General features: G+C 38.6%; 1 protein-coding gene across 2 annotated transcripts in view; it reads right to left on the bottom strand.

Annotated features, from left to right (window-relative positions):
• Nucleotides 1–261: 261 nt before the first annotated feature.
• LOC122811984 (proto-oncogene Mas-like) overlaps nucleotides 262–24,981 on the bottom strand; it is a 265,201-nt gene continuing 240,481 nt past the window's right edge. For both annotated transcript variants that reach the window (XM_044084189.1, XM_044084188.1), the window contains one exon: nucleotides 262–1,470. In XM_044084189.1, the coding sequence (XP_043940124.1) occupies nucleotides 452–1,468 (1,017 nt within the window). In that variant the 5' untranslated portion in view covers nucleotides 1,469–1,470 and the 3' untranslated portion in view covers nucleotides 262–451. The remainder of the gene's footprint in view (nucleotides 1,471–24,981) is intronic.

The raw sequence follows: 24,981 nt of genomic DNA, 5'->3' as shown, positions 1-24,981 counted from the left end.
ACAGTAATTCTTCAGGGCAATTTTATCCACAGCAATAAATATGTAAATACATGTATAGTACATGTGCTTTGTATGTGGGAATGCAGAATAAACTTTTTGTTGCATTATCTGAAACTGTGAAATAATTGTTACATTATCATCAGTGTAGAGTGTTCAGACAGGCAGTTAAGTCACCGCATACAAAAAGGATAAACAAAGTATACTGCATATCCAATATTTTATACTAAAATGGTAAAGCATGAACTTATAAGAATGGTGTAATAGTTCAAAGGCTCAGTCTGTGATATTATGGCTTTCTTAGAGTTCTGTATATGAGATAGCACTTGGAAGTCACCACTTAACTGCGGTATAAGTAATCATTGTTACTTATAATGCGCTCTCAGCAGAGTAAGCAATGGAGAACTATCCTCCTTACACAAGAACATGAGAATTACGCTGCATGCAGTACTTCTCAGATGGTATTTTCCATCACTGTTGTGCTTCTGGACTTCCTTCTATTAACGGTCTCGGACAGTTCCTCTTCAAAGACTTTTTGCAAAATGCTCAGAAGTGACTCTTTAAACTTTTTCCGCAGATCAGTTCCAATGAAGAAATATATGAGTGGATTGATGCTGCTTCCAATTACTGCTAAAAGCTTGCCTAAGAACTCAGCAAAGCCTGTAAATAAGTAATTGTTACATGAAAAGTGATATTTAAGATATATACTGATCTTAAGTGGTGCAGAAAAGACCAAGAATGCTACTAAGGATGCTATTAAAGCTTTGTTGATGACTGCAGAATACAGAGAAGAATTCTTTTTTATTTTGCATATAATTAACAAAGTGCAAATACACAGTACGGGAACTAAAACTGTGTAAATCATCACCAAGCCAATAGTAACAAACAACTGATGTCCATCATGGCTTTGTGGATTATTTTTCTTCAGAGTTTTATAAACATATTTCAGTGCATTTCTAACTGTACTGTTTGCAAGAGCTAGCACCCAGAGTGCACAACAAACCTTTAGTGCAACTTTCTTGGATCTGTGGTACCGGTACCAAACAGGTCTCAAGACGCTTGCACACCGATCAATGCTTATTACTGTAATCACTAATAATGTAGTCTCATACTGCCATCCAATCAGTATCGACATTATAAGATTATAAAAGCATTTTGCATCTGGATTCTCAACTGATAGTCTGACTATGGAAGACAGACACCTGGCTACAAGATAAAAAAAATCAGCAACAGCTAAATTTAAAACATATATGGTATAAGAGTATCTCCTTATTCTGAAAATAAGGAACCAAATCACAATGCCATTGCCAGGAATGCCAAAGAAGGAGAAACCCAAGGTCAGCCACCAAAAAGAATAATCATATGGTTTGCTACAGTTGCTTGAATTTGGTGTTGGGCATTGAGATTCCGGCTCATTTTCTGTGTAGGGCAAAGTTCTGGTCTGAGCAGATATTGTGCTATTAATGCACATCCCTAAAACAGAAGTAAACACAACAAACTATTAATAATCAGCCTGGAAATAAACAATAAGAAATGCAAAGTCTATATAATATGCAATATTTCACACACACAGACACACGTACAATACATATATATATATATATATATATATATAGAGAGAGAGAGAGAGAGATTGATGCATATATGCGCATACACATACTTACTGTAATATGTAGCAGCACTACAAGTAATTAGGACACTCTTTGGGGTCAGCTTTTCAGTTTGTAAGTGAAGGCTTATTTACAAGGATAATGAAAATGGGGAGTGACACAGGAATTCACTTAGTCATGCATCGCTAGGTGTTCATCCAGTGATTAGTTTAACAGTTTCTGTACTCAAGTAAAGACAGTGTTGTCTTTAAAGCTGATTTACAAACAAAAGAGCACTTAGAAAATGTCAGTTTTCTTAGAAAATGGCAACATTTTCTTCCAGACTTTTTAACATCACGCAGAGAAAAGTCCATTTTTATGTACCGCACAACAGTTCCCTTTCCTTTTCCACTTTTCTAGGGCAGCCTTCAGATTGTCTTCATTATTCAGACAGCTCCTTGGAGACTCTTCTGTCAACCCCGAAGTGAAGAAATCTAATCTCATCCACAGGTATTGGCTACGATATATCCCAATAGTTGTTCTCTATTAGTTGAATTTTAAGGAGCTTGGCTTACCTTCCCCTGTGTTTTTAGAAGCACTGTTGAACCTCTTCCTTTCTATGACCAAATTTTAGTGAATGGAACCCAATCTGCAGATGTACCACTGCTAGTGGAGAGTTTTTCCCCAGTTTTAACTGTCACTATGCCACATGACCCCACCCCAGTACAGAACCAATGCTTATAACAATGTTGAAGGGCATGTAATCCTGAGACAGCCTATCCATATTTAAATGACTGCAGCCTGGGTGGTATTGGTCGTTAAAGTTGTGGGGCTGAAGGGTCAAAGTATATTACATCAGTTTTTGGTTGCCATCTTTCTGCTGGTAACGTGATTGCAAAGTGGCATGGTCAGTGATTAATACAAATTCTCTAACAGTTATGATATTAAGATGATAAGGGCCCATTTCATAAGAACACATTCTTTCTCAATAGTTAAATAATGCCTTTCAGTGCCACTGAGTTTTCCACTGCTGTAATAGATAGGAGGTCCATCTTCTTCTATAGCCAGAGATAAGACTGCAACTATGCTTGCTTTACATGCATCTGTATGCATAAAGAATTGCTTGGAAAGTTCTGGAGCTGTTTCACTGGTTCTGAACACAGCATATGTCATAATTCGCTAAAGGCTTGTTCTGCTTCAACTTTCCATTTGTCCTTCATGGGACTCTTGCACTCATGGGGCAAGCAATGGAAGCAAGATTTGGAATAAATTTACAAAAATAGCTAACCCAGCCTAAGAAAGCCTTAGACTGTTATTTATTTATTGGTATGGGCCACATTTGTAATGCTTTAGCTTTCTCAACCCCTGTGGTGTCACTGTCCCTCAGTCTATTACACAGTCCTAATAGTGAGCTTCTGCCATGCTTATCTTGCACTTACCTGGGTTAGCAGTACACTTGGCTCGATGCAGTAAGTCTAAAATAACTTGAATTTTAACAAGATGCTACATCATCCAGGTAGGCTGCCGTATATCAATCATGGTGATCTGAAAATTTTGCCCAATATCATCTGGAATGTTGATGGTGCTTAATAGGGACCAAAAGACAAGACTCTCTAATAGAAGAGTCCATTTTATGTGGAACATGTCATTTTTTCCTTAGCATCTAGGGCTAGTGCAATTTGCCAATAATCTTTGGTTACATCTAAAGTGGGCAAAAAGTTAACTGTGCCAATTTTTCAGTCAGTTCAACCAGATGGGACATAGGATTAGAGATAAAACTACATATATGCCATTTTATCTTTGACAGTATAACTTTTCCTGAAATCATTGCAAAACCTTATACACCAATCAGACTTAGAGACCTGTACAATTCTCACTTAGTTTGAAATTCTTCTATGACTCTCATCTTTGAGCATTTTCTGTACCTCTTTCTTAACTACTTGGTGTAGGAATTCTAAAATTCAGTACAGTTTTAAATGTACTTTTTAATTTTTCAAACATAATTTCTATTTTGTACTGGATTAAACTGGTTCTGTTAAGTAACTCTGAAAACATGTTTTTATTCCCAAGTATAAATTCCTTTAAATCTTGTGTCAGAGAAACTGACCATGACTCCACTGTTTTGACTTCAGAACATGCTGGAAGCTCCTGTCTTCCTCTGTGGACATACTAGCTAAAGAAGTTTCATTTTATTTCAAAACCATCAGGAAATGTATGTGGAACAACTGTTCTGGCATCCTTTTTCCTGAATGTCTAAACCTACAACTTACTTCAATTACCTCTTCTGCAGTTTCAAAAGGTCCTTGCTACTTTATCAGGGCCTTGTTTTCAGCAGTGGGTCCTAACACAAGTACCTTATCTCCTGGTTGGAATTGTCTGAGATGAGCATTTTTGTTATATGCTGTCTGATCTGTCTCCTGTGCTTTCTCCATGTAATTTTTTTTACTGTAGATATTATAGTCCTTAACTTGTTCTGTATGTCAATCTCTAATGATAAATTAAAAGAAACGTTGAATAGTTACAGAATATAATAAGTACCCAAACAATTTAACACATATATAAGTGAGAGATGGATAAAAACACAAGGAAAGCATTGTCAGCAGCTTAACCAAACAAACTATTATATACACTTAACTATTATACACTATTTACAGTACAATAATAATGTAAAATAATAAAAAAAAAAGAAAAGAAATAAAATAATATTAATAGAGTTAACAGTGGTTCTCTATAAATTAATGAATAAGAATATATGTTTGCACTAATGTACTAATGGGGATTTATTCACTAGAAACTAGATCTAAAAGTTTCTTCCATAATTTACTAAAATAGGCTCTCTTTTTTAGACCCCTTATAATGAATTTATGAGCTGAAATGTGTTTGTCTGTATGTCAATCTCATGTTTTGTCATACTTTTTTAAGAGGGGAGTTTTACTCCATGTTTCTTTTGTTATATCTAGCAAGCCTCAGGGATGTCTAACATAACTGTCCACAATGTGGCTATGCACTAAAATCATTACAAGGCTTCTAAGATTCTTTGGTTGTGTATTTTTCTTTGTTTTTGTTTACCATGTTGAAAATGTCATCTCTTAGCTCAATGTGTGGGTGTGAAGTGGAGGCGTTGTGTTTCTTTGTTTCCCAATCTACTCTTGCTGGGTTCTCTCTAAACTATGCTCTTTGTGTTATCTTCTCCCTGGGCCTCCTTGAAATTGACATAGCTAATCTGGAATCCAGCCAAGACAGAAATATTCGCATTCATATTGACTTGAAGTGGAGGCCATGTCCTCTTCTTCAAATAAAGGTACAGACTTTCCCTTTCACCTAATCAATCTTCGATAAAAGATAGCTAATGAAAATTGTTTTCTTACACTAGTGGTGGGACTAGTTCCCATTTGTCTTCTACAGATGGTATTTTATTTTCATTACCCTCAGAGACAATCCTTCTGTTTTTTATTGCCTCTCTATTTTGATGTGGCAAGGATAAGAGTAAGATGCTGCACATGTTCCCCTTTACCCTTTTCTTCACTATGACATTCGTTCCTCCCTTCCCAGATTTCTACACCTGCTTGTCTTACTGTCTTTTTATCCAAGGAACATTCCATGATAGTCTCCAATCTGACTTCTTTTATTTCTATTTCTTTAACCACTATAGTTCTTTGGTAAGATTCAGTATCAGATTTATCTAGCCAAATCTTAGCTCATTTTGTGTCAACTAGTGTTAACATCTTTTTCTTTATTAGGGATATGCATTTCTGACTATAAGTCTGTCTGAACATTTTACCTCATATCATCTATAGCTCTTTGAATTAGGGCAAGTCCTGACCAATTATCATACCGTGTTAAATGATACATCACAGTGTGTAACACTTTGTCTAAAAGAATTTATACTTTAATCAGTGTCACCAGCTATTCCATCTCAACTCCATGTACATAAATCACTTTAAATGTTTGTTTGCTATTTATTTTATACTTACAAACTGTGTATAACTAATGCAGTCATACTCAAGTCCAGTAACACTTGCATTTTTTCTTCTCTATGGCAACATTTACATTTAACAAGTTTAGTAACAGCACTAGTGGTAAAAAGCAGTCTGTAAACTTCTAGTAGTTAAAAGTTCAGCATTAACGCATTCCATAGATTTGCATTCCTTATGCAAAGCCTCATCACCACTGTTCAATAGTGTGACAGCTGCTAGTAATGCAGCCACTCCAATTTATTATACAATCTTTTTCTCAGAAGGCTGGCACTGCAAAAGAACATTTGTAATACTGAACACTTTTGCAGCCAGCAGAAGTGACCAAAACTCATTTGATCGCTCCTACTGCTATTTGTTTCTGTGAAATTGGGGTATAGTGGAGATCGAGGAATTTGCCCTTTCGCTTTTGTTGTGCAATCTGGTATATATAATTAGCGGGTGTGTGAGGGAGTTCTGTTTTTTTCTTTATTTCGTTCTTTCTTTTTTTTTGTGATTTTGTGTTTTGATAATTTTGGATCAATGTTTTACCATTTGATATATTTATACTTCGATATTTTGAAAGACATCTATTAGTCCTACTACATACCAAAGCAGAATTGGGCTATATCGTTATGCAAATGTTTCTGAAAACTCTATCATTATGACCTAATGCTGAGTTCTATTCTCTGCCTACTTTCCCTGGTGTGCATTGTGTTTTATTTATTTATTTATTTATGGAATTCAATTACTAGGGCAGAGCACTAATTAATTTTGACCAATTTCAGTCTCAATCCAGGGTCAAAAACTGACCGGACAAGAGTACACATACAAGCGACAGCAAAACAGTACAATGACAGAGTAACAATTTTGATAAATTGTACATCTAATGTATTAATTTCCAATATGCACAGACATTTCAAAACATTTGAGAAATTAGAGTAGAATAAACTCTCTCTCTCTCTCTCTCTCTCTCTCTCTCTAGAGAGAGCGTAGAATAAACTAGAGATGTGAAAAGGAGCAAATTATCTTAGTGGCTAAGTTAGAGCAAAGAAGAGTTAAAGTAGACAACTGATGTGACCTGACGGGTAACGGGTGCAGTCTGTTTGATTAAGTAAATGTGATTTTAGTAGAAAATGGGATGTGGAATAAGAAAATGAGTCTTTAAATTCATGTGGGAGGGACTTCCAGAATTTTTATCCTTAAAATGAAAATGCAGTATCAGAAATATGTAGCTTGGAGTGTAGGATTTGTTTAGGGCTTGAGTTGTTCACATTTCTTAGGTCGAATGTGGGTGTGTGTCTTATTTGTTCTGAGATTAAACGAGGGCGACTGTGTTCATGTAGGAGGACGAACATTTGCAGTCTACGAACAGGTCTGCTCTTTGGTTAACTGGAAGTCAATTTGTCTTTCTTAGTGTTATATAGTAATGTTCATTTATTCGAGTGTGTGCAATAAATCTACATAGTTGGTCTTCTAGCATTTGAATAGTGACAGAAATATTAGTAGACTATAGATATAAGAGGGAGGATGAATGCAAGTTGAGGGAATATGTTTCCTTTCCCTAATGCAGGTCTGGTAGAATATGAGAGAAAAGAGGATAATTTTTATGCTCAGAAAAGTCAGGGATTCTTTTTTTTTTTTTTTTGCATGTATTATCAAGATGCAGGTGGAAGTTGAGTGAGGAGTCTAACCAGAGACCAAGATGCTTGAAAGAGGAGACTTGGTCTAAGGAATGGTTGTTGTAATCATAGATTGTTAAAGTTTTTTGGATCTGATGAGCTTTTGTTTAGCACCAAAAGGCATAGATTTAGTTTGGGCTGTATTTACTATGAGGTTTTTAGTAGTAACCAACTCACTGAGGTGACTGAAATCAGATGGTAGGTCTTGCTGTAAGGTAGTTAGGGAGTGGTTGGAGCAGCAGAGGACCATGTCATTTGTGTATTGGGGAGAGGAAGGTAAGGAAGATGAACTGGAAGTTTATTGATATATATATATATATATATATATATATATATATATATATATATATATATATATATATTTATATGTATAGAGAAGAAGGGGGATGCAAGAGCAATAGATCCTTGATATACACCTTTGAGTAATGGAGATGACAGAGAGGTACAGGAGTTATAGTTCAATTAAATAACTTTGGAACCAAGGGATGGCATCAGGACTAATGCCTACTTCTGAAAGATGGATTATTAGAGAGGAGTGACTAAGCCAAAGTCTCTGGTGAGGTCTACAAAATTGTGCCAGAGAACATGCTTTTGTTCATTGATGTGAGGAAAGTCATTGATTAGAGACCAGGTTGGAGTGGCCATGCTCCTCACTGACCAGAAGCTACATTATTTTTGTGAGAGAAAGTGGCATTTAGTAGTATAATCTATGAGCTAAAGGTAGACAGTTTTTTCCAAGATTGTGCTCAGGAGTGGGAGGATGGAAATGGTGTGATGGGAGTGTGGGTTGTTTTTGTTTGGACAGTGGTTTTACTATGGCAGATTTCTTTATATTAGGCATGGTGTTGATAGTAAGACAAAGATTAAAGATGTGTTTCACATCTAAGTTAGTGTCAAATTAAAGACGGTTTATCTTGGAATTATTGTTGTGGATTCTTCACATGCAAACATTAGCTGGCAAAATATATTTCTGCCAACATCGCCTGGAACAAGTCTCTACAAAGGCCATTCCATATGCTGTATTAGCAAATTGTCAGGGCAGACTGAACAGATGTATTTAATAAACAAGGTGAAGCAGAGAATGGACATTCAATTAGCAATTAGTGAACAGCTGCAAAAAATGTGTGAGTAGTAGTCAGTATTTTCTTTAAATATCTGGTGCTCCTTGACCCAGTTGGAAGTCTGCTTCTAAACCCTGGTATGTTATCTGTCTTTGTAAAATGATTTAAATACGTTCAGACTCTGTATTTCTGCAAAAACAGCTAAACACAGTTTAAAAAATACACGGTCAATGTTTACAGTATTCTGGCTTGTTCGACAGCCTTTCATATCGACCAAGGTAATGTAACTGAGTTCCATGTGCTTTCAACTGCTAGCGTAACTGTGGTTTTACAACAAATATTGCTTAATTGAAATGCATAGTGTTATTGGCTTGATAGATAGCATCTTGTACAAACTAATGGTACTGTAATTGAACTCTATGTGCCTGAAACTGCTAGAGGTATAGTGATTATATTACCACAAATTGCTTTAAGAAAATTCATTGTGTTACCATATAGAGATAACTGATAGCCGAGCTGCTTACAGTATGTCCACTCCCAGCCTGATATGACTACTTGTTCACCTAAAAGGCTGATGTAAATGATAAAGTATTTAGCTGTTCTCCTCTTACTTAGTGTAATAGTACAGTGTCAGGCAAGGAAACGGCTTTGTGCACAGAATTAAACACTTAGTACCTGCACTATAGTGTGTTTGCAATTGAAGTATATAATGGTAGTGTCTCTATTTAATGTGAATCAGCCCTTGAATTGCATATTTCCCTGTATGTAGATCCACACATTTAGAAAGAAGCAAATACTTCATAGCTTCATAGCTGCACAGAGTTTATGATTACTGTATAACTCATAGTGTGTGTGAAATGCCTGCATGCTTGGTGACTACTTATACATGCTGATAAGGTCTTACTCATAATAACTTCTGTTTCTAGGCAGACCCTCACAAACTACCCCAGTAAAAAGAATCTCCTGCCTGAAAGGAAGCTACCCTGGGAAATTATCCCCTCTAAAAAACTTATAACAAATGCTTTGCACTCTTTACTGCTGACCTGGGTCTAAAGGCACCTTTAGGCTGTCCCCACAGTAATTTGGCTCCCTCCATAGGGACTAAATTTGCTAGCTTACCCCTAGGAACCTATTAAAATTAGCCTGAAATCTGGTGTAAAACTATAAAACATTAAACAAAGTAAAATACTGCCAAAGACCATTGCTTACATACAATCATACAAACCAAAAGCCCAAGGAAACTATTGGAGTTAGTGTATGGGTAGTACATTAAGGTGAGTTAAGCAATACTAATTCCAACACAATAAAATGCAAGGAAACATCAATAATATTTAAGACAAAAACACAGGCACATGAGATTAGTGTTAGATTCTGTGACAAAGGGGCTTAAAGCAAAAAAGAGGCTAAATAAGATTGCATGAGATTTTAGTTGACAAGAGAGTGAAAGAAGAGAACATGAGGCATTTTACTGAAAGTGTGGAAGCTAGAAGCAGCAAGAATATGTAAGGCTAGGTAATAGACATATGAGGAAAGTGGGATTATGGCAGCCTCGGACTGTTAACTTGCTATCCTGAAGAGAAACATGGGCATATCCTTCATCTGGATAAGTGGTATTTTAGAAGGGACTTAAAGATGTTATGTTTTGTTTATGCTTAAGAAAGAGAGGGATAGAATTTCAGGTTTTGTCTGGATAGTAGGAAAAAGTGTGTCTCGCCGAAACTGTTATTCAGTTTTGGAGTGAGCAGCAGGAATTTATCAGTGAAGCACAGGGATTTATGGAAAGAATATTACTAGATGAATGTGGCAAGAGATTGGCAATTACTGCAGCAATAAATGAGCTTGTGTATGATTAGAAGTCAGGTGTAGATCAGATAATGAGGAAATTCTAGCCAGTTTAGTTCCTTGCGTGATAAGCAGTGGTGGCTTTGGTGTTGATGGCTGGCAGCAAATGTAGCAGTTTTATGATAGCAATGTTCTATTTTAGTTAGTTGTGCTGCTTGTAGGTTTGTGAAGATTGGAGCAGAATAGAGGAAGGAAGAGAGAAGGAGAGTAGTGGCTAGATATTTTCTAGTAGAGTTAGTCAGGAACTGTTTGATCCTGTAGGGAGAGTCTAGCTTTTGGTGAGGTTTTTTTTCACACTATGATGTATATGGTAGTTAGATTTCTGTCATGTAAATGCCTAGTAATTTTCTGCATTGGGTACTAGCTCAATTTTGGTGGTGTTAGCGGAAGGTATATAGAAAGCATTTATTTGGACTGAGAAGTTTTTAGGGGCGAAAATGATGTACTTGGCTTTGTTAGGATAGAGGTGTAGTTGGGATGTTGTTAACCATGTTTATATGGCTGTGCAGGACTCTAGTGTGATACTTTGAAAGTTAATAAGGTTTTTGGCATGTGGAGTCATCTGTATATTGCATTAGAGTGGCTGATTTTGTTTATTCTGACAGTTCACTGATAAACATGTTAAACAGTATAGGCTAAGAATAGAGCCTTGAAGTATTCCAGTGGAGAATGGCAGGAAAAAAGAGAATTTGTTTTGCCACTTAAAGGCTTACTGATAGTTGAAAAGAAAGTTGTGGAACCAGGACACTGAGGGACTATTTAGGCAAAGATGGGTAAGTTTATGTAACAGGCTAGGATTAGAGATAGTGTCAAAGGTTTTTGAGAGGTCAAGAAAGAGGGATGATACTAGTTGACCAGTATTTCTAAGTGAGTTAATAATAACAGTGAAGTGTAGACGTTTTTATATTGGGGTAGGATGGCAATGGGCCTATAGCTAGAGAATGCAGTTGTGTTTCTACCTTTATGTAGGGGTAGGATATAGCACTTTTTCCAGAGGAGAGGGACAGAGAATCGAGCAATGAAGTGATTATTGAAGATAGATACTGGCTAGGCTATTACTTCGGCAGCTATTTTCAGATACTTTGCAATAGGTTGTCTAAAGCAAGGGTTGTAGGTTTTAGTCTAAGAAGGATTTTTTTAATGGTGGAAGTAGACACAGAGAGATTATGTGAGTTCTGGCTTCAGCTATTATTAAACTGAATGGTCGAGGGAATGTGGTTATTGATTAAGGATGAGACAGACTGGATGAATTGAGAGTCAAAAAGATTGGAAGTGTTCTCAGAGTTATTGGAGTTATTTGAAGTGGGTGCTCGTTGGATGACATGACCATGTGTGAGTAGATGGTTTATGGAAGACCAAAGAACATTTGGGTTTTTGAGATTATTGATATGGATATTGGTATAGTAATTTTTATTTATCTGACTGGATGAAGCATTTTGTGTGCTTTTGATCTGTCTAAAGATTTGATAGTTGGTTGCAGTTTTGTTAGTCATCCAGGTTTTCCAGGCTAAGTCTGTCTGATTCATGAATTATTTAGTGTTTCTAGATAACCAGAGGACTGGAGTGGCCTTTACTCATTTCTTCCTGGGAGGGCAAGGTCATTCAGGGTATTTTGGAAAGTTTTATTAAAGTTATTAACAGCTTCATCAGGTGGTAAGTGTTTTACGTGGCTCCAATTACATACTTTCTGGTGAGAGATGAACGTGTCTTCTTGAAAGTTGGAGAGGTTTCTTATTTCATTAATACAAGTGTGGAATTGTAATCTAGTTATGAAGATAAGAAGGTGATCAATGGAGGAAAAATGTTAATTGAGGAAGAGGTGAGGATCCAGTCTGTGACTGATTTTGGTCAGTGTTTTTGGAGTACGGGGTTGGAGAGTTAATTAATTGGGTGAGACCATAGAGGTTAATGACATCAGGAGTGGAATTAAAGTTAATGTAGAGCCAGTCTATGTTGAGATCTCCTAAGATTATTTTTCCTTGGGGGATGGTGGCAGACCTAGTCTTTAGTCATGCTGATGATGTTACGGGGGGGGGTATAGATATCAATGACAGATAAAGACTTCTGTTGGTTTACACTGAGAAGTGTACAGAGAGCGACTGCATGTTTAAATAGGGTGAAGTTAGTTGGGAAAAAGTTAGGTGCAGGTTATTTTTTAAGATGTCAGCAATGCCCCCCCACTCTTTTGTGAGTCCTATCTTTTTCTTAGTATATTGTAACCCTGTGGGAGAGGACTTCATCCTTAATATGTGGTTTTAACCAAGTTTCTGTAATTATGAAAATGTCATGGGACTGCTGGTTTATCCATGCATGGAGTTAGGCTATTTTATTACAGATGCTTATGATGTTCATATGGTAGATACTTAATGAAGTTGTTTTTGTATGGTGATAGGTGGTCTGGGAAGAGTGGGAGAAATGGAGTGTATAGATGGGGGCAGCTGGTGGGACAGGAACAGGTTTAGATGTATATCATATCCTAAACATATATTTTGGGTAGTGTGTTTCCAGAGTAGTGGCCATTTTAACTTCATAATTTTGTTTTATTTAAAAGTGTATGAGTTAACAAGTTGCTTAGCAGTATTTTATGAAGTTATTATTTTTTTTTTTTTTTGTTAAGGAAACTTGAGAGATAGTAAGGTAAAGTAAGACGAGGGAATAGATTGGAGGGGAACATTGTGAGTGAGGGAAGTGGTTGAGGATTAGGAGTGGCATGAGGAGGAGTCCTTTTAGATAAGCATGGTGGTAAAGATATGGGTGTGAGAAGAAAAGGAGTATTTGCATATAAGTAGTTAAAAAGATGAAAAGAAATTATGGTTTGGAAGTGGCTGAATGTGCAAAAGTGATTGGGTAAAGGGATATGTTGAGAGAAGATAGAAAAGTTGTTTTAATGATAATGTGTCTGTGGGGTAGAGAAGGATTTCTAGTTATTATTGAGTCTGTGTGGTGCGGTGGTGGTGCTGTGGTAGCGTTGTCGCCTCATAGTAAGACGCTGTCTGGTTCGATTCTCAGCTAGAGCGTCTTCTGTGTGGAGACATGCGTGAATGGGCGTACCTTCATTAAAGGTTGTGCGTCAGACCTGGCAAGTCGGCATGTAAAAATCTACTGCCAATCATTAGCAGACTGAAGTTCTGCTGTGGCGACCCCTAACTGGGAAAAGCCAAAAGATACAACAACAACAACATTGAGTCTGTGTGGTAGAGTCCATTGAAAGGAGTGGCTGGATCAATTATATGGGAGGTGTGGTTTAGGGTTAATTGAATAATTGAATATGAGATTCTATTGAATGCTGAATAGGTGAAAAATGAGCCTGCAAAGTATACAATTTTAGATGATGTGGGGGTGGAAGGTAATTGGTGGTAGGGTATGGGTGCAGAGTGAGCCCAATCATAGAAAGAGTGAATGGAGTAGAGCCCCACTACCTAAGCAAACCTCAGACAAGTGAGTAAAAAAAGGAAGGAGGGGCACTGACCACAACTCTGATCTATGATATATAACAATACATATCCTGTTTTTTGCTTATTGTTACTAGTTATTGCTTATTCTTACCATTCATTGTACTTTTTGTCTGCTGCCCACTTTTTATTGTCTGCTGCCTACTTTTTACTGTACTTTATTGTTATAAACTAATATTCACTGTTGTACTGCAATTGTCTGCCTTACTGGGCCTGTTCGATAACTTTTGTTACTGCCTCACTGTTTCTAAAGCTTTTTTAGCTAGTTTCACTGTGTGAAAGGTGTTAATTGGAAGTGTTCTCCATTTGTTAAGCATCTGTTTGTTGTTTTGACTTTCCTGCCAAGGAGTGTATCATATAACTGATTTGTTTGCAGTTAAAAGCATTAGCTAGAGACTCCTTGCTCCCTTTTCTGTTTAAAACTTTCATTTAGCATCTCACTGCTGTTTTTCTGCTGTGATAAACATGTCTATAGTGTTTTCTGCCTACAATAGTGTAGATAGTAGCTGTAGCATAGCCCAGTTTCTGAATTGCTGTCTCTGGGCCTGGTTGTTTGTTTGCAGTGGCTATTTGTTCTGGGCACATTTTCCAGGCCATCTTGGATTAGCAGAAGCCATTCTTCACTTTAGTGAGCATATTGTGTTGATTGGCTACTGGCTGGTAAAGGCTGGCTGGCCTAGGGCTTGGAGTAAGCACCTCATTGGATCTTCTGAGCTTTTTTTAATTTGCTTCAGGTTTGAACCTTCCTTTACTTAAGCTCTACCTTTGAGAGGGTTTATACTTATTCACATTGAGCTAAACAGAGGAGGGGCACTGACCAGAACTCTGATCTGTGATATATAACAATAAGTATCCTGTTTTCTTGCTTATTGTACTAGTTATTGCTTATTCCTACCATTTAGTGTACGTTTAGTGTCTACTGCCTACTTTTTATTGCATTTTTATTGTCTGCTGCCTACTCTTTACTGTATTTTATTGCTATAAACTAATATGCACTATTGTACTGCAATTGTTTGCCTTAGTGGGCCTGTTAAATCACTTTTGTTACTGCCTCACTGTTTGTAAAGCTTTTTAGCTAGTTTCACTGTGTGAAATGTATTAATTGAAAATTGTCTCCATTTGTTAAGCATTTGTTTTGTTGTTCTGACTTTCCTGCCAATTAGTGTATCATATAACTGATTTGTTTGCAGTTAAAATTGTTCTCTAGAGTCTCCTTGCTCCTTTTTCTGTTTAAAGCTTTCATTTAGTGTCTTGCTGCATTGTTTCTGTTGTGATAAACATTTCTGTAGTCTTTTCTGCCTAAAATAGTGTAGCTAGTAGCTGTGGCATAGTCCATTTTCTGGATTGCTGTCTCTGGGCCTGGTTGTTTGCAGTGGCTGTTTGTTCTGAGCACATTTTTCAGACCATCTTGGATTAGCAGAAGCCATTCTTTACTTTAGTAAGAGTATTGTGTTTATTGGCCACTGGCTGGTAAAGGTTGGCTGGTCTAGAGCTTGGAGTAAGCACCTCACTGGTTCTTTTGAGCTTTATTTAAGTTGTTTCAGGTTTGAACATTCCTGTACTTAAGCCCTACCTTTGAGAGTATTTCTGCTTATTCCCACTGAGCTAAACTGAGGAGGCACACTGACCACAACTCTGATCTGTGATATATAACAATAAGTATCCTGTTTTCTTGCTTATTTTTACTAGTTATTTCTTATTCTTAACATTTATTGTACTTTTATTGTCTGCTGCCTACTTTTTACTGCATTTTATTGCTATAATCTAATCTGCAGTATTGTACTGCAACTGTCTGCCTTACTGGGCCTGTTAAATCACTTTTGTTACTGGCTAAGTGTTTGTAAAGCTTTATTATCTAGTTTCAGTGTGTAAAATGTATTAATTCAAAAATGTTCTCCATTTGTTAAGCATCTGTTTGTTGTTCTGGCTTTCCTGCCAAAGAGTGTATCATATAACTGAACTGTTTGCAGTTAAAAGCATTCTCTAGAGTCTCATTGTTCCTTTTTCTGTTTAAAATTTTCATTTAGTGTCTCACTGCTGTTTTTCTGCTGTGATAAACATTTCTTCGGTGTTTTCTGCCTAAAATAATGTAGCTAGTAGTTATAGCATAGTTTCCCACCCTTCTTCCTTATTGTTGTCTTGTTCTTAAACTTGGTGGCTTTGCAGTTGCCCACCCCTACTGTAAATTTGATCTGGGCCACTCCTCCCAGTCTAGCCTCATTAGCTCATTCTACCTAATGCAGAAAGAACATTTGGGAAGGCCAGCCTCCTTAGTTTCTTAACCTTGAATTATTTTCTATTCCTCCTTTCTCCCTTTCCACTTAGCTAAAAAAAACACTTTATTCAACTGCTTTTACACTATTTGTATTTCATCCTCTTACTTTATTCTTCATCTTGCTTTTTCTGCTCTTTGTTTTCTAAAGTGTTCAATTGCATCTTTTCTACTGCATTTATCACTGCTTGCTTTTAGCCTGTTTAAATTGTTAGTGTTATTCTAAGCATCTTAGTTTTGGTTTAAGCACTTGTGCTTTAGGCCTAGCCCTTAGCTCTCCCTGGCCTGTCTCCCTCAGATTCTGACAAATATGGGTGGACAATTTCCTAAGGTTTCTTCTGTCAGACTGGTTGATATGGGCATCCTGAGAAAGTGTAGCAACTGCCTCATGTACACGGGCAACCATCTACTACTACCATCTAGGAACACAATTTGTGAGAGATGCAATTACATTAAGAACCTAGAGTCTATGTTCTCTTCCTCACAAGCCAGTATATCTGGCACTGAGATGGTAGTTAATACAATCACTACACCTCAAACACCACCCACAACTACATAACACACAACCACATATGCAGAGATTGCCAACAAAAACAAACCCAAACAAATGAGAACTCAGAGGCAAAAATGCATGCAAACTCCACAACTCTCCACACCACATACCACTCATAGTTCACACACCTGTGTCTCACAACCACTAAGGCCTAACCATAAACACAACATATTAGTTATAGGAGACTGCTTTGTGAGACACACATATGTGCCTCTCACCAGGCTGGACAAGGAGAAAGTCACATTTAGTTGTCTTTCAGGTGCCAGAATCCACCATATCACACACACACACAGACACACACACACACACACACACACACACACACACACACACACACACACACACACACACACACACACACACACACACACACACACACACACACTCTCAAGTCTCTCAACAACGGGTACTGTTATGACTCTGTCATAATCCATGTTGGGGTGAATGACTTGAGATGTACCTCCTTGGACTATATGAAGAGAGACATGATTGAGCTCGTTTAATACGTGTCCCAGGTATGTATTCTCCTAGCCTTAAGCAGCATTCTACCACCATCGGGAATGATGCCTCAATACAAACAGAAAATGATGGAATTTAAAAATTGGCTTACTTTCTGGCGTCACTCCAGGGGGCTCCAGTGCCTGAGAGTCTGGGAAGATATGATTGACAGACCACAATGCTGTGCTAGAGATGGCCTGCATCTGTCTCACTTGGGCTTCAGGCTTCTGGCAAACCCATTGCCTCCCCCATAATGCCTTGTTTAGGAAAATTCATGAAGTCGATACAACCAACATAAATATTTCTACAAAATGCAAATTAAATATCATGCTGATAAATGTCAGGAGACTAAACATGAAACTGCACTCATTGCAAGCATTCGTAATCCTGGAAGATGCTGACATTAGTGAAGTCACAGAAACCTGATTCAAAGCTGCGGAGAGTACCCCAGCCTTACCTGGTTATTCATCCTATCATACATTCAGACCCCAAACTGTGGGCAGTAAAACCAAAGAAGGCTGAGTTTCAATATATATTAAAGACACTCACACCTCCAGGTTGGTCAGACAGTATGATGCACAGGAAATACTCCAGGTGCAGTTAACCACTGACAAGACCCTTATTCAAATCATAGTTAGCTACAGGCACCCAAATGTGACTCAAGATCCCCACTCCACCTATCTGGGCCACTTCAAATCTGTCAAGATTCAACCCTTTACCCTGATCCTGGGCGACTTTCACTACCCAACCATAGACTGGAAAAACTACTCATGCCAGAACACAAATGCCCAGAGATTCCTCAATTTTTATCAATGCAAATGCCTTGGAGCAGCTAGTTGATACCTCCACAAGAGGTGATAATATCTCGGACTTGGTATTAACCAACATGAGTAACCACTGCAGCACCCCTACAGTATCATCCTGCTTGGTAAGATCCAACCATAAAGCAGTCACTTTTAAAGCTGGCATCTCCCTTTACCCCCTCACTAGCTAGAGTCAAACAAAAAAACTTCTCCAAAGCTGATTGCAACTTCCTGAGGGATGGTATAAATAGCTTTACAGCCTCATAGGTTCATAGGTTCATAGGTTCATACTAGGCTATCTGCCCTAGGGCATTTATAAGCCTAGCCAGAGTGTGTTTGGCTTTCGCCACCCATTTTAAATTAATTTTGCTATGCGTTTTTTGAGGTTAGTATACTGTGCCTCTGTCTAACAGTGACACAGAAGTGATAGCCGGGGTAAACCTATGATCTCCCATCCACTCATCAAGATTCCTCTTGAAGAGAGTCAATGTGGGACTCTGCCTAACCTGGACTGGGATTTTATTCCAGAGTGAAGGGAGCCTCTGGGTTATGAATCTGTCCCTCCAGCATGTCCTATTTATTTCAGTGCTGAGGTTCAAGTCTCTCGAGCGCATAGCTCGATGGGATTTGGATTTTCTGAGGTGCAGCATGTCCATTAATTCTGGGTTGGACATGGCTTTATACATCAGGCAGAGATCGCCTCTGAGCAGGCGGTATGCCACTGAGTAGAGCTGGAGTTTCTTTAACCGGGCAGCATATGGCATCTGTTTGAGCCCTTTGATCCTCTTGGTGAGGTACTTTTGGGGTCTTTCCAGTTGCTGCAGGTGTCTGGTAAGGTACATCCCAAAAGGGGCATTGTACTCAATTATGGGCCTGATGAGGGATGAGTAAAGAGGTACGATGACCTCCCCTGATCTAGATGTGAATCCCTTCATGATTAGGTGGGCTATATAAAATGTTTTTCTAACCACTTTGGCCACGTGGTTGTCAAATGAGAGATTGCTATCAACTTGGTTCCCCAGGTCCCTAATGACTTCTTCTGTACTTAATGTGGTAATTTGTGGGCACTTTGTTTTTGCCAAAGGGGATGACTATACACTTTTTGGCGTTTAGCTTGAGGCCATGGCTCTGGCACCAGTTGTCTGTTTCTATGAGGCCCTTTTGGAGGATGCTTGTGTCGGCTGGAGAGTTGATTATGGCACCCAGTTTGCAGTCATCTGCGAACTTGGTCAGCCACAGTCCTTCTGTGTTGGCCTGTACCGCCGAGAAATATATACCGAACAAGAGAGGTCCCAGGACTGAGCCTTGTGGGACGCCACTTGTAACTGGTTTGGAGTCTGACATGGCTCCAGCAATTCTAACCATGTGGGTTCTGTCCTTGAGCCAGTTTGCAACCCATCTAGTGACATAGGGGTTTATATTTAAGCTGGTGAGCTTATCTATAATGCCAGTGGGGTATTGTATCGAAGGCTTTTGCGAGGTCCAGGTAGGCTGTGTGGACCACCTTCCCCTTGTCAATGGCCTTGGTGACTGTTTCAAAGAAATCAACCAGGTTTAAGAGGTAGGATCTGCCCTTAACAAAGCCAAACTGGGTAGGATCCAGTGTCTGTAGGTCCCCAATATCGTTATTTATGAGGTCCATGATGATCCTTTCCATAGCTTTGCAGACCAAGCTAGTCAGGCTTATGGGGCGATAGTTTCCAGGATCCGTTGAGGCACCTCCTTTGTGGAGAGGGACCACTGTTGCTGTACGCCACTCTTTGGGTACATATCCTGTAGTAAGGCTAAGATTGAACAGTAGTTTTATGTTTGGGTTTAGCTCTTCTTGGAGTTCATGTAGGACGCAGCCCAGGACACCATCTGGTCCCATTGATGCTGTGTTTTTTGCTTTGGAGAGGGCGGCTCTTACCTGAGCATCTGAGATGTCAGGGGGGCAGCACTCTGTTGGGATAGATATTTTCCCTTTTGGTGGGGAGAGGGGGGAGAAGTTTGCACTGAACCTGTCAGCTAGGATGTTGGCAATGTCTGTGGGCTCGGTGTATTTTTTGTCATTTTGGACTAATTCTGAGCATATCTGGGAATTCCCACCCAGGTTCCTAACATAACTAAAGAAAGCCTTGTGATTATCCTTAGTGTCCTGTGCAATTTTTCTCTCGAAGCTGGCCTTAGACGATTTTATGAGTGCCCGTAGGTTTTTGCTAATACTGATCAGAGATGCCTTCCCTTTTTGGGATTTTGCTCTATCATGTAGTAGCTTCCTCCCCCTCTTTTGTAGGAACCGGCACCAAAGTATTGTACAAGCACTTATATAGATGCATAGAATCAGGAATACCTGACAGGACAAAATAATCCTCTGCAATGAAGAGTAAACCTGTCTGGTGGACATCTGCAATAAATAAATTATATAACAAAAGGAAAAAAATTGCTGTCCAGGACCAAGAAGGAGCAGGTGCCCAATTGGAAGCAATCTCTTCTTGGCCTGAACAAGCAAATAAGAGCACTAGTTAAATCCTCTAAAGCCAACTTCGAGTCCACATCTACTAGAGACATTCATAAGGCCTTCTTCACATATGTCTGCAATCTCAAATGAAGCACCCAGATCTGTTCAGGAGTGGTGGTCAAGGACACCACATACACAAATGCTGTAGATATAGCCAACCTAATGGCTCACAGATTCAGTCAAAACTTCACCCCTCTGTCCCTCCCATCAGTAAATCAGGACATCCCCAGTAGCTGCCCCCCCTCCCCTTATTGCTAGGGAACAGGTCATCACTGCCCTCTCAAAGGCAAAAAATACAACCTTGATGAAACCCGATAACATCCCAGGCTGCATCCTACATGAACTCAGGCATGAATTTGCAGCACCATTAGGAACCTATTCAACCAAAGCCTGAGTACCGGCTTTGTCCTAGCCAAGTGGAGGACAGCCATTGTCATCCCTTTACACAAAGGTGGAGTGTCCACCAGTCCAAGTAATTATAGACCTATCAGCCTGACTAACCTGATTTGCAAGGCCATGGATTGGATTATCATGAATTTCATTAACAGGGACATTGGCAATCTCCAAACTCTCAACCCCACCCCAAACAGCTTGGCTTTGTCAAGGAGAGGTCATGTCTGTTAAATCTGGTTGACTTCTTTGAGACAGTCACCAAAGCCATGGACAAGGGGAAGATGGTGCACACCGCCTACCTTGACCTGGCGAAAGCCTTCAACACTATTCCCCACTTGGGCATTATAGATAAACTCTCTCAACTAGGCATCAGTTCATATGTTACCAGATGGGTAGCAAACTGGCTCACTGATAGAACCCACCTAAATCAAAATAGGGGAAGCCATCTCAAGCAGTAGACTCATAATGAGCAGTATACCCCAGGGATCAGTCTTGGTGGCTCCGTTATTTGGGATATACTTCTCTGAGGTTCAAGCCAAAATCTGTGGGCTATGGCTGACCAAGTTTGCACATGACTGCAACTTGGGCGTGGTCATCAATTTCCCAAGAGATGTGGATGTCCTCCAAGAGGGTCTCACCCAAACAAATGACTGGTGCCAGAAACATGTCCTCAAGCTGAATGCCAAAAATGCTTCATCATCTCCTTAGGGGAGAGTGACATCCCCACATATTACCACATTAATAACAATGTCCTAAGCACGCAGTCAGTCAAGAGGGATTTGGGCACCCAGGTTGATAGCAACCTGACTTTTGACCACCATGTTGCTTCCGTTGTATGGAAAGCTTTCTACATGGCCCACCTCATAAGTAAGGATATCTCATCCAGGGGCTAGGAGGTCATAGCATCCCTGTATTTGTCCCTTATAAAGTCAATTATTGAGTACAATGCCCCCATTGGCATGTACCTCACAAAGCACATCTAGCAGCTGGAGAGACCACAGAGGTTCCTCACCAGGAGAATCCTGGGCCTCAAATATCTACCCTACACAGATAAGCTAAAAACCCTTTCCCCCTACACAGTTTCATACAGACTCCTCAGAGGCAACCTCTGTCTGGCATACAAAGCAATCTCAGACCTTACCTTGATGGGACTGCTGTATATCCACAAGTCAAGCTCCACTCGGGTAACCCACATGCATAACCTCAACCTGCTCTGTGAGATCAATAGGACCGGTTGGCAGGACAGATTTGTGTCCCAGAGACTCCCCCATCTGTGAAATTAACTCCCTCTCCACATCAAGCAGAGTGCCTCATTATCCTTTTTTAAGCACAACCTAGATAACTGGATGAGAAACAGAAAATACACCCCTGGGATTCCACCTGTGTCCCAGCTGGACAGGGGCTTTGGGTGCTGACTTGTCTAAACATGGGGTAAACTCTTGGCTAGGTGTATAAGAGTCTCAGGGGCAATAGCCTAGTAACTTCCTATGATCCTACAAAAATATGATCTGTAGAAATATAGATTATCAGTAGAGATGAAGGAGACATTGTTGTCACAACTGAAGTGTTAACAAAGGGCTAAACTTAGTCCAGATTGTACTGGGTTTGCAATATTTCTCTGCGGCTTTACTTTATCGAGCTACTACTGTATCCTACATCTTCCAGCATGTAATGTTCCTAATAGAGCTGAGTAGCTACCATAAAATGTGTCGGGAGGTACCTTTTAAAGGTATAATTAATATTTTCAGATACATACATTGTGCTGACAGTCGGCAAGTTCTCCTGTGCAGTTGCTTGTAGAACATGTATCTTTGTCTTATTTCCAGGGATTTAGCTGGCTGTGGAGATTCCAAGCTGTCCCCTGCAGAATGATTTATTTACATGCTACTTCACAGTTCTAAAGCAGGTGGATACAATGCAGGAGGAGAAGACAGTAAATTGTGCTAGGAAGTTCTCCTATGTGGTTTCTTGTAGGCCATGTATCTTTGTCTTATTTAGAGGGATTTATCTTGCTGGGGAGATTCCAAGCTGTCCCCTGTGGAATGATTGAATGATTTCTGTATATGCTGCCTCATAGCTCTAAAGCAATCAGATGCGATGGGGTAGGAGAAGAGAGTAAACTGCGCTGACAGTCTGCAAGTTCTTCCATGCAGTTACTTTACTTGTGGAAAGTGTATCTTTCTTTTTTTTTTTTTTTTTGTTAAGAAATTTAGTTTGATGGGGAGATTCCAAGCTGTCCCCTGTGGAATAATTTCTTTACATGCTGCGTCACAGTTCTAAGGCAGGCAAGTACAATGAGGAGGAAGAAGACAGTAAATTGTACTGACAGTCTGCAACTTTTCCTGTGGGGTTGCTTGTATGACATTTATCTTTGTCTTTTTTTCCAGGGATTTAACTTACTGGGGAGATTCTGAGCAGTCCCCTGTGTAATGAGTTCTCTACATGCTGCCTCACAGTTCCAAAGCAGGCAGGTAAGATGGGACGGGAGAAGACAGTTATCTGTATTAACAGTCTTCAGGTTCTCCTGTTTGGTTACTTGTGGGATGTGTGTGTTTGACTTTTTCTCAGGGATTTAGCTTGCTAGGGAGATTTTGAGTGGTCCCTTATAGAATGATATTCTACATGCTATCTCACAGTTCTAAAGTAGACAGGTGTGATAGGAAGGGAGAAGACAGCATTTCATTTTCTAGGTAGAGGGAATGCCACAGCTGGAGGTTTACCACACTGGCCTGGGTGAATGAGAAAATAATCTCATTCTTCTTAAAGAAGCTAAAACCAGGACAAATATACAAAGGTTCCCTTGATCGACAGTCAACATCACCATACTATATTATCTATCTGCCAGGAACGATAAGAAGCTTAACATTAATTGGAAGAAAGTTAAGCCAATGGTATTTGGTACATCATCTCAGAGATATGTGAAGATAGCACAATTAAAGTCACTGACCCAGTTAAGAATTAGATTGACATAGTTAAGTATTTGACAAATTTTATCACCTCATTTAAGCCTTATGTTGCCAGTAGTACTAACACATAATAGAAGCAGCTTAATAACTTATCTCCTCCTGTGTGAATGAAGTGTTGGTTTTGGACTCTTTAACTATTTAACTGCTGAGCATTTTTAGAAGGTTTGTAGTCTGCTTTATGTTTAAAAATCTGTATCTCCAAAATGGTTTAACATTTATTCAGTACACATTTTCAGGAGAGAATATTACTGGCATAAATATCTACAAAATGCCATTGGACTGGTGCCATACCTTGAAAAATTTAGGAGTAGCTGCAGATTGAATTTTAATGGAAAAATATAGTCATTTTCATGTGTCACCATATACAAAGAATTGAAAAGATGAGTTTTTATTTATTTGTTTATTTTTTTTTTTTTGCAAAAGTCCATACTACTTTAGGTCTGAAATCACACCAGAGTTATATATTTCCATTGTTGATAATTTTTGCTGATTTTACTTTCAAGCTGAAATCTACAGATTTGTTTGAACTCAATGTTTTATAAACATTTCACTTAGTCAATTTACAAAGGCCATTCTGGCCTGAATGCCACCATTAACTTCAAAATACAGTGTACGGTATGTGTACAGTCCCAACGTATTTCTATGGCATTTTCATGACAAAACCCCTCAATAATCCCACTTTAATTCTGTTTTACATTAACAGCTTTCAGAAAAACAAACAATGAACTCTCAGACATTGTCATGCCTTTCAGAGCATGTAAAATATGAATATTTTACTATAACTGCATATACTGTAAAAATGATAGAAAATGCTGCTTCTGCCTAGAAAAGAGCATTGTTTTAATTTTTCATAAGAATACACTAATAATATGAGTGTGTCAGTTTAAAATAATACACTAATAATATGAGTGTGACAGGTTAAAATAATACACTAATGATATGAGTGTGTCAGTTTAAAATAATACACTAATAATATGAGTGTGTCAGTTTAAAATAATACACTAATAATATGAGTGTGTCAGTTTAAAATAATACACTAATAATATGAGTGTGTCAGTTTAAAATAATACACTAATGATATGAGTGTGACAGGTTAAAATAATACACTAATGATATGAGTGTGTCAGTTTAAAATAATACACTAATGATATGAGTGTGTCAGTTTAAAATAATACACTAATAATATGAGTGTGTCAATTCAAAATAATACACTAATGATATGTGTGACAGGTTAAAATAATACACTAATAATATGAGTGTGTCATTTTAAAATAATACACTAATAATATGAGTGTGTCAGTTTAAAATAATACACTAATAATATGAGTGTGTCAGTTTAAAATAATACACTAATGATATGAGTGTGTCAGTTTAAAATAATACACTAATAACATGAGTGTGTCAGTTTAAAAAAATACAC

The sequence above is a fragment of the Protopterus annectens genome, chromosome 9.part0 (assembly GCF_019279795.1).
Source record: "Protopterus annectens isolate FY-2018-M chromosome 9.part0, PAN1.0, whole genome shotgun sequence".
Classification (NCBI taxonomy): Eukaryota; Metazoa; Chordata; order Ceratodontiformes; family Protopteridae; genus Protopterus; species Protopterus annectens.
The sequence above is the reverse complement of the archived record's forward strand: the minus strand, read 5'-3'. Positions and strand labels throughout refer to the sequence as shown.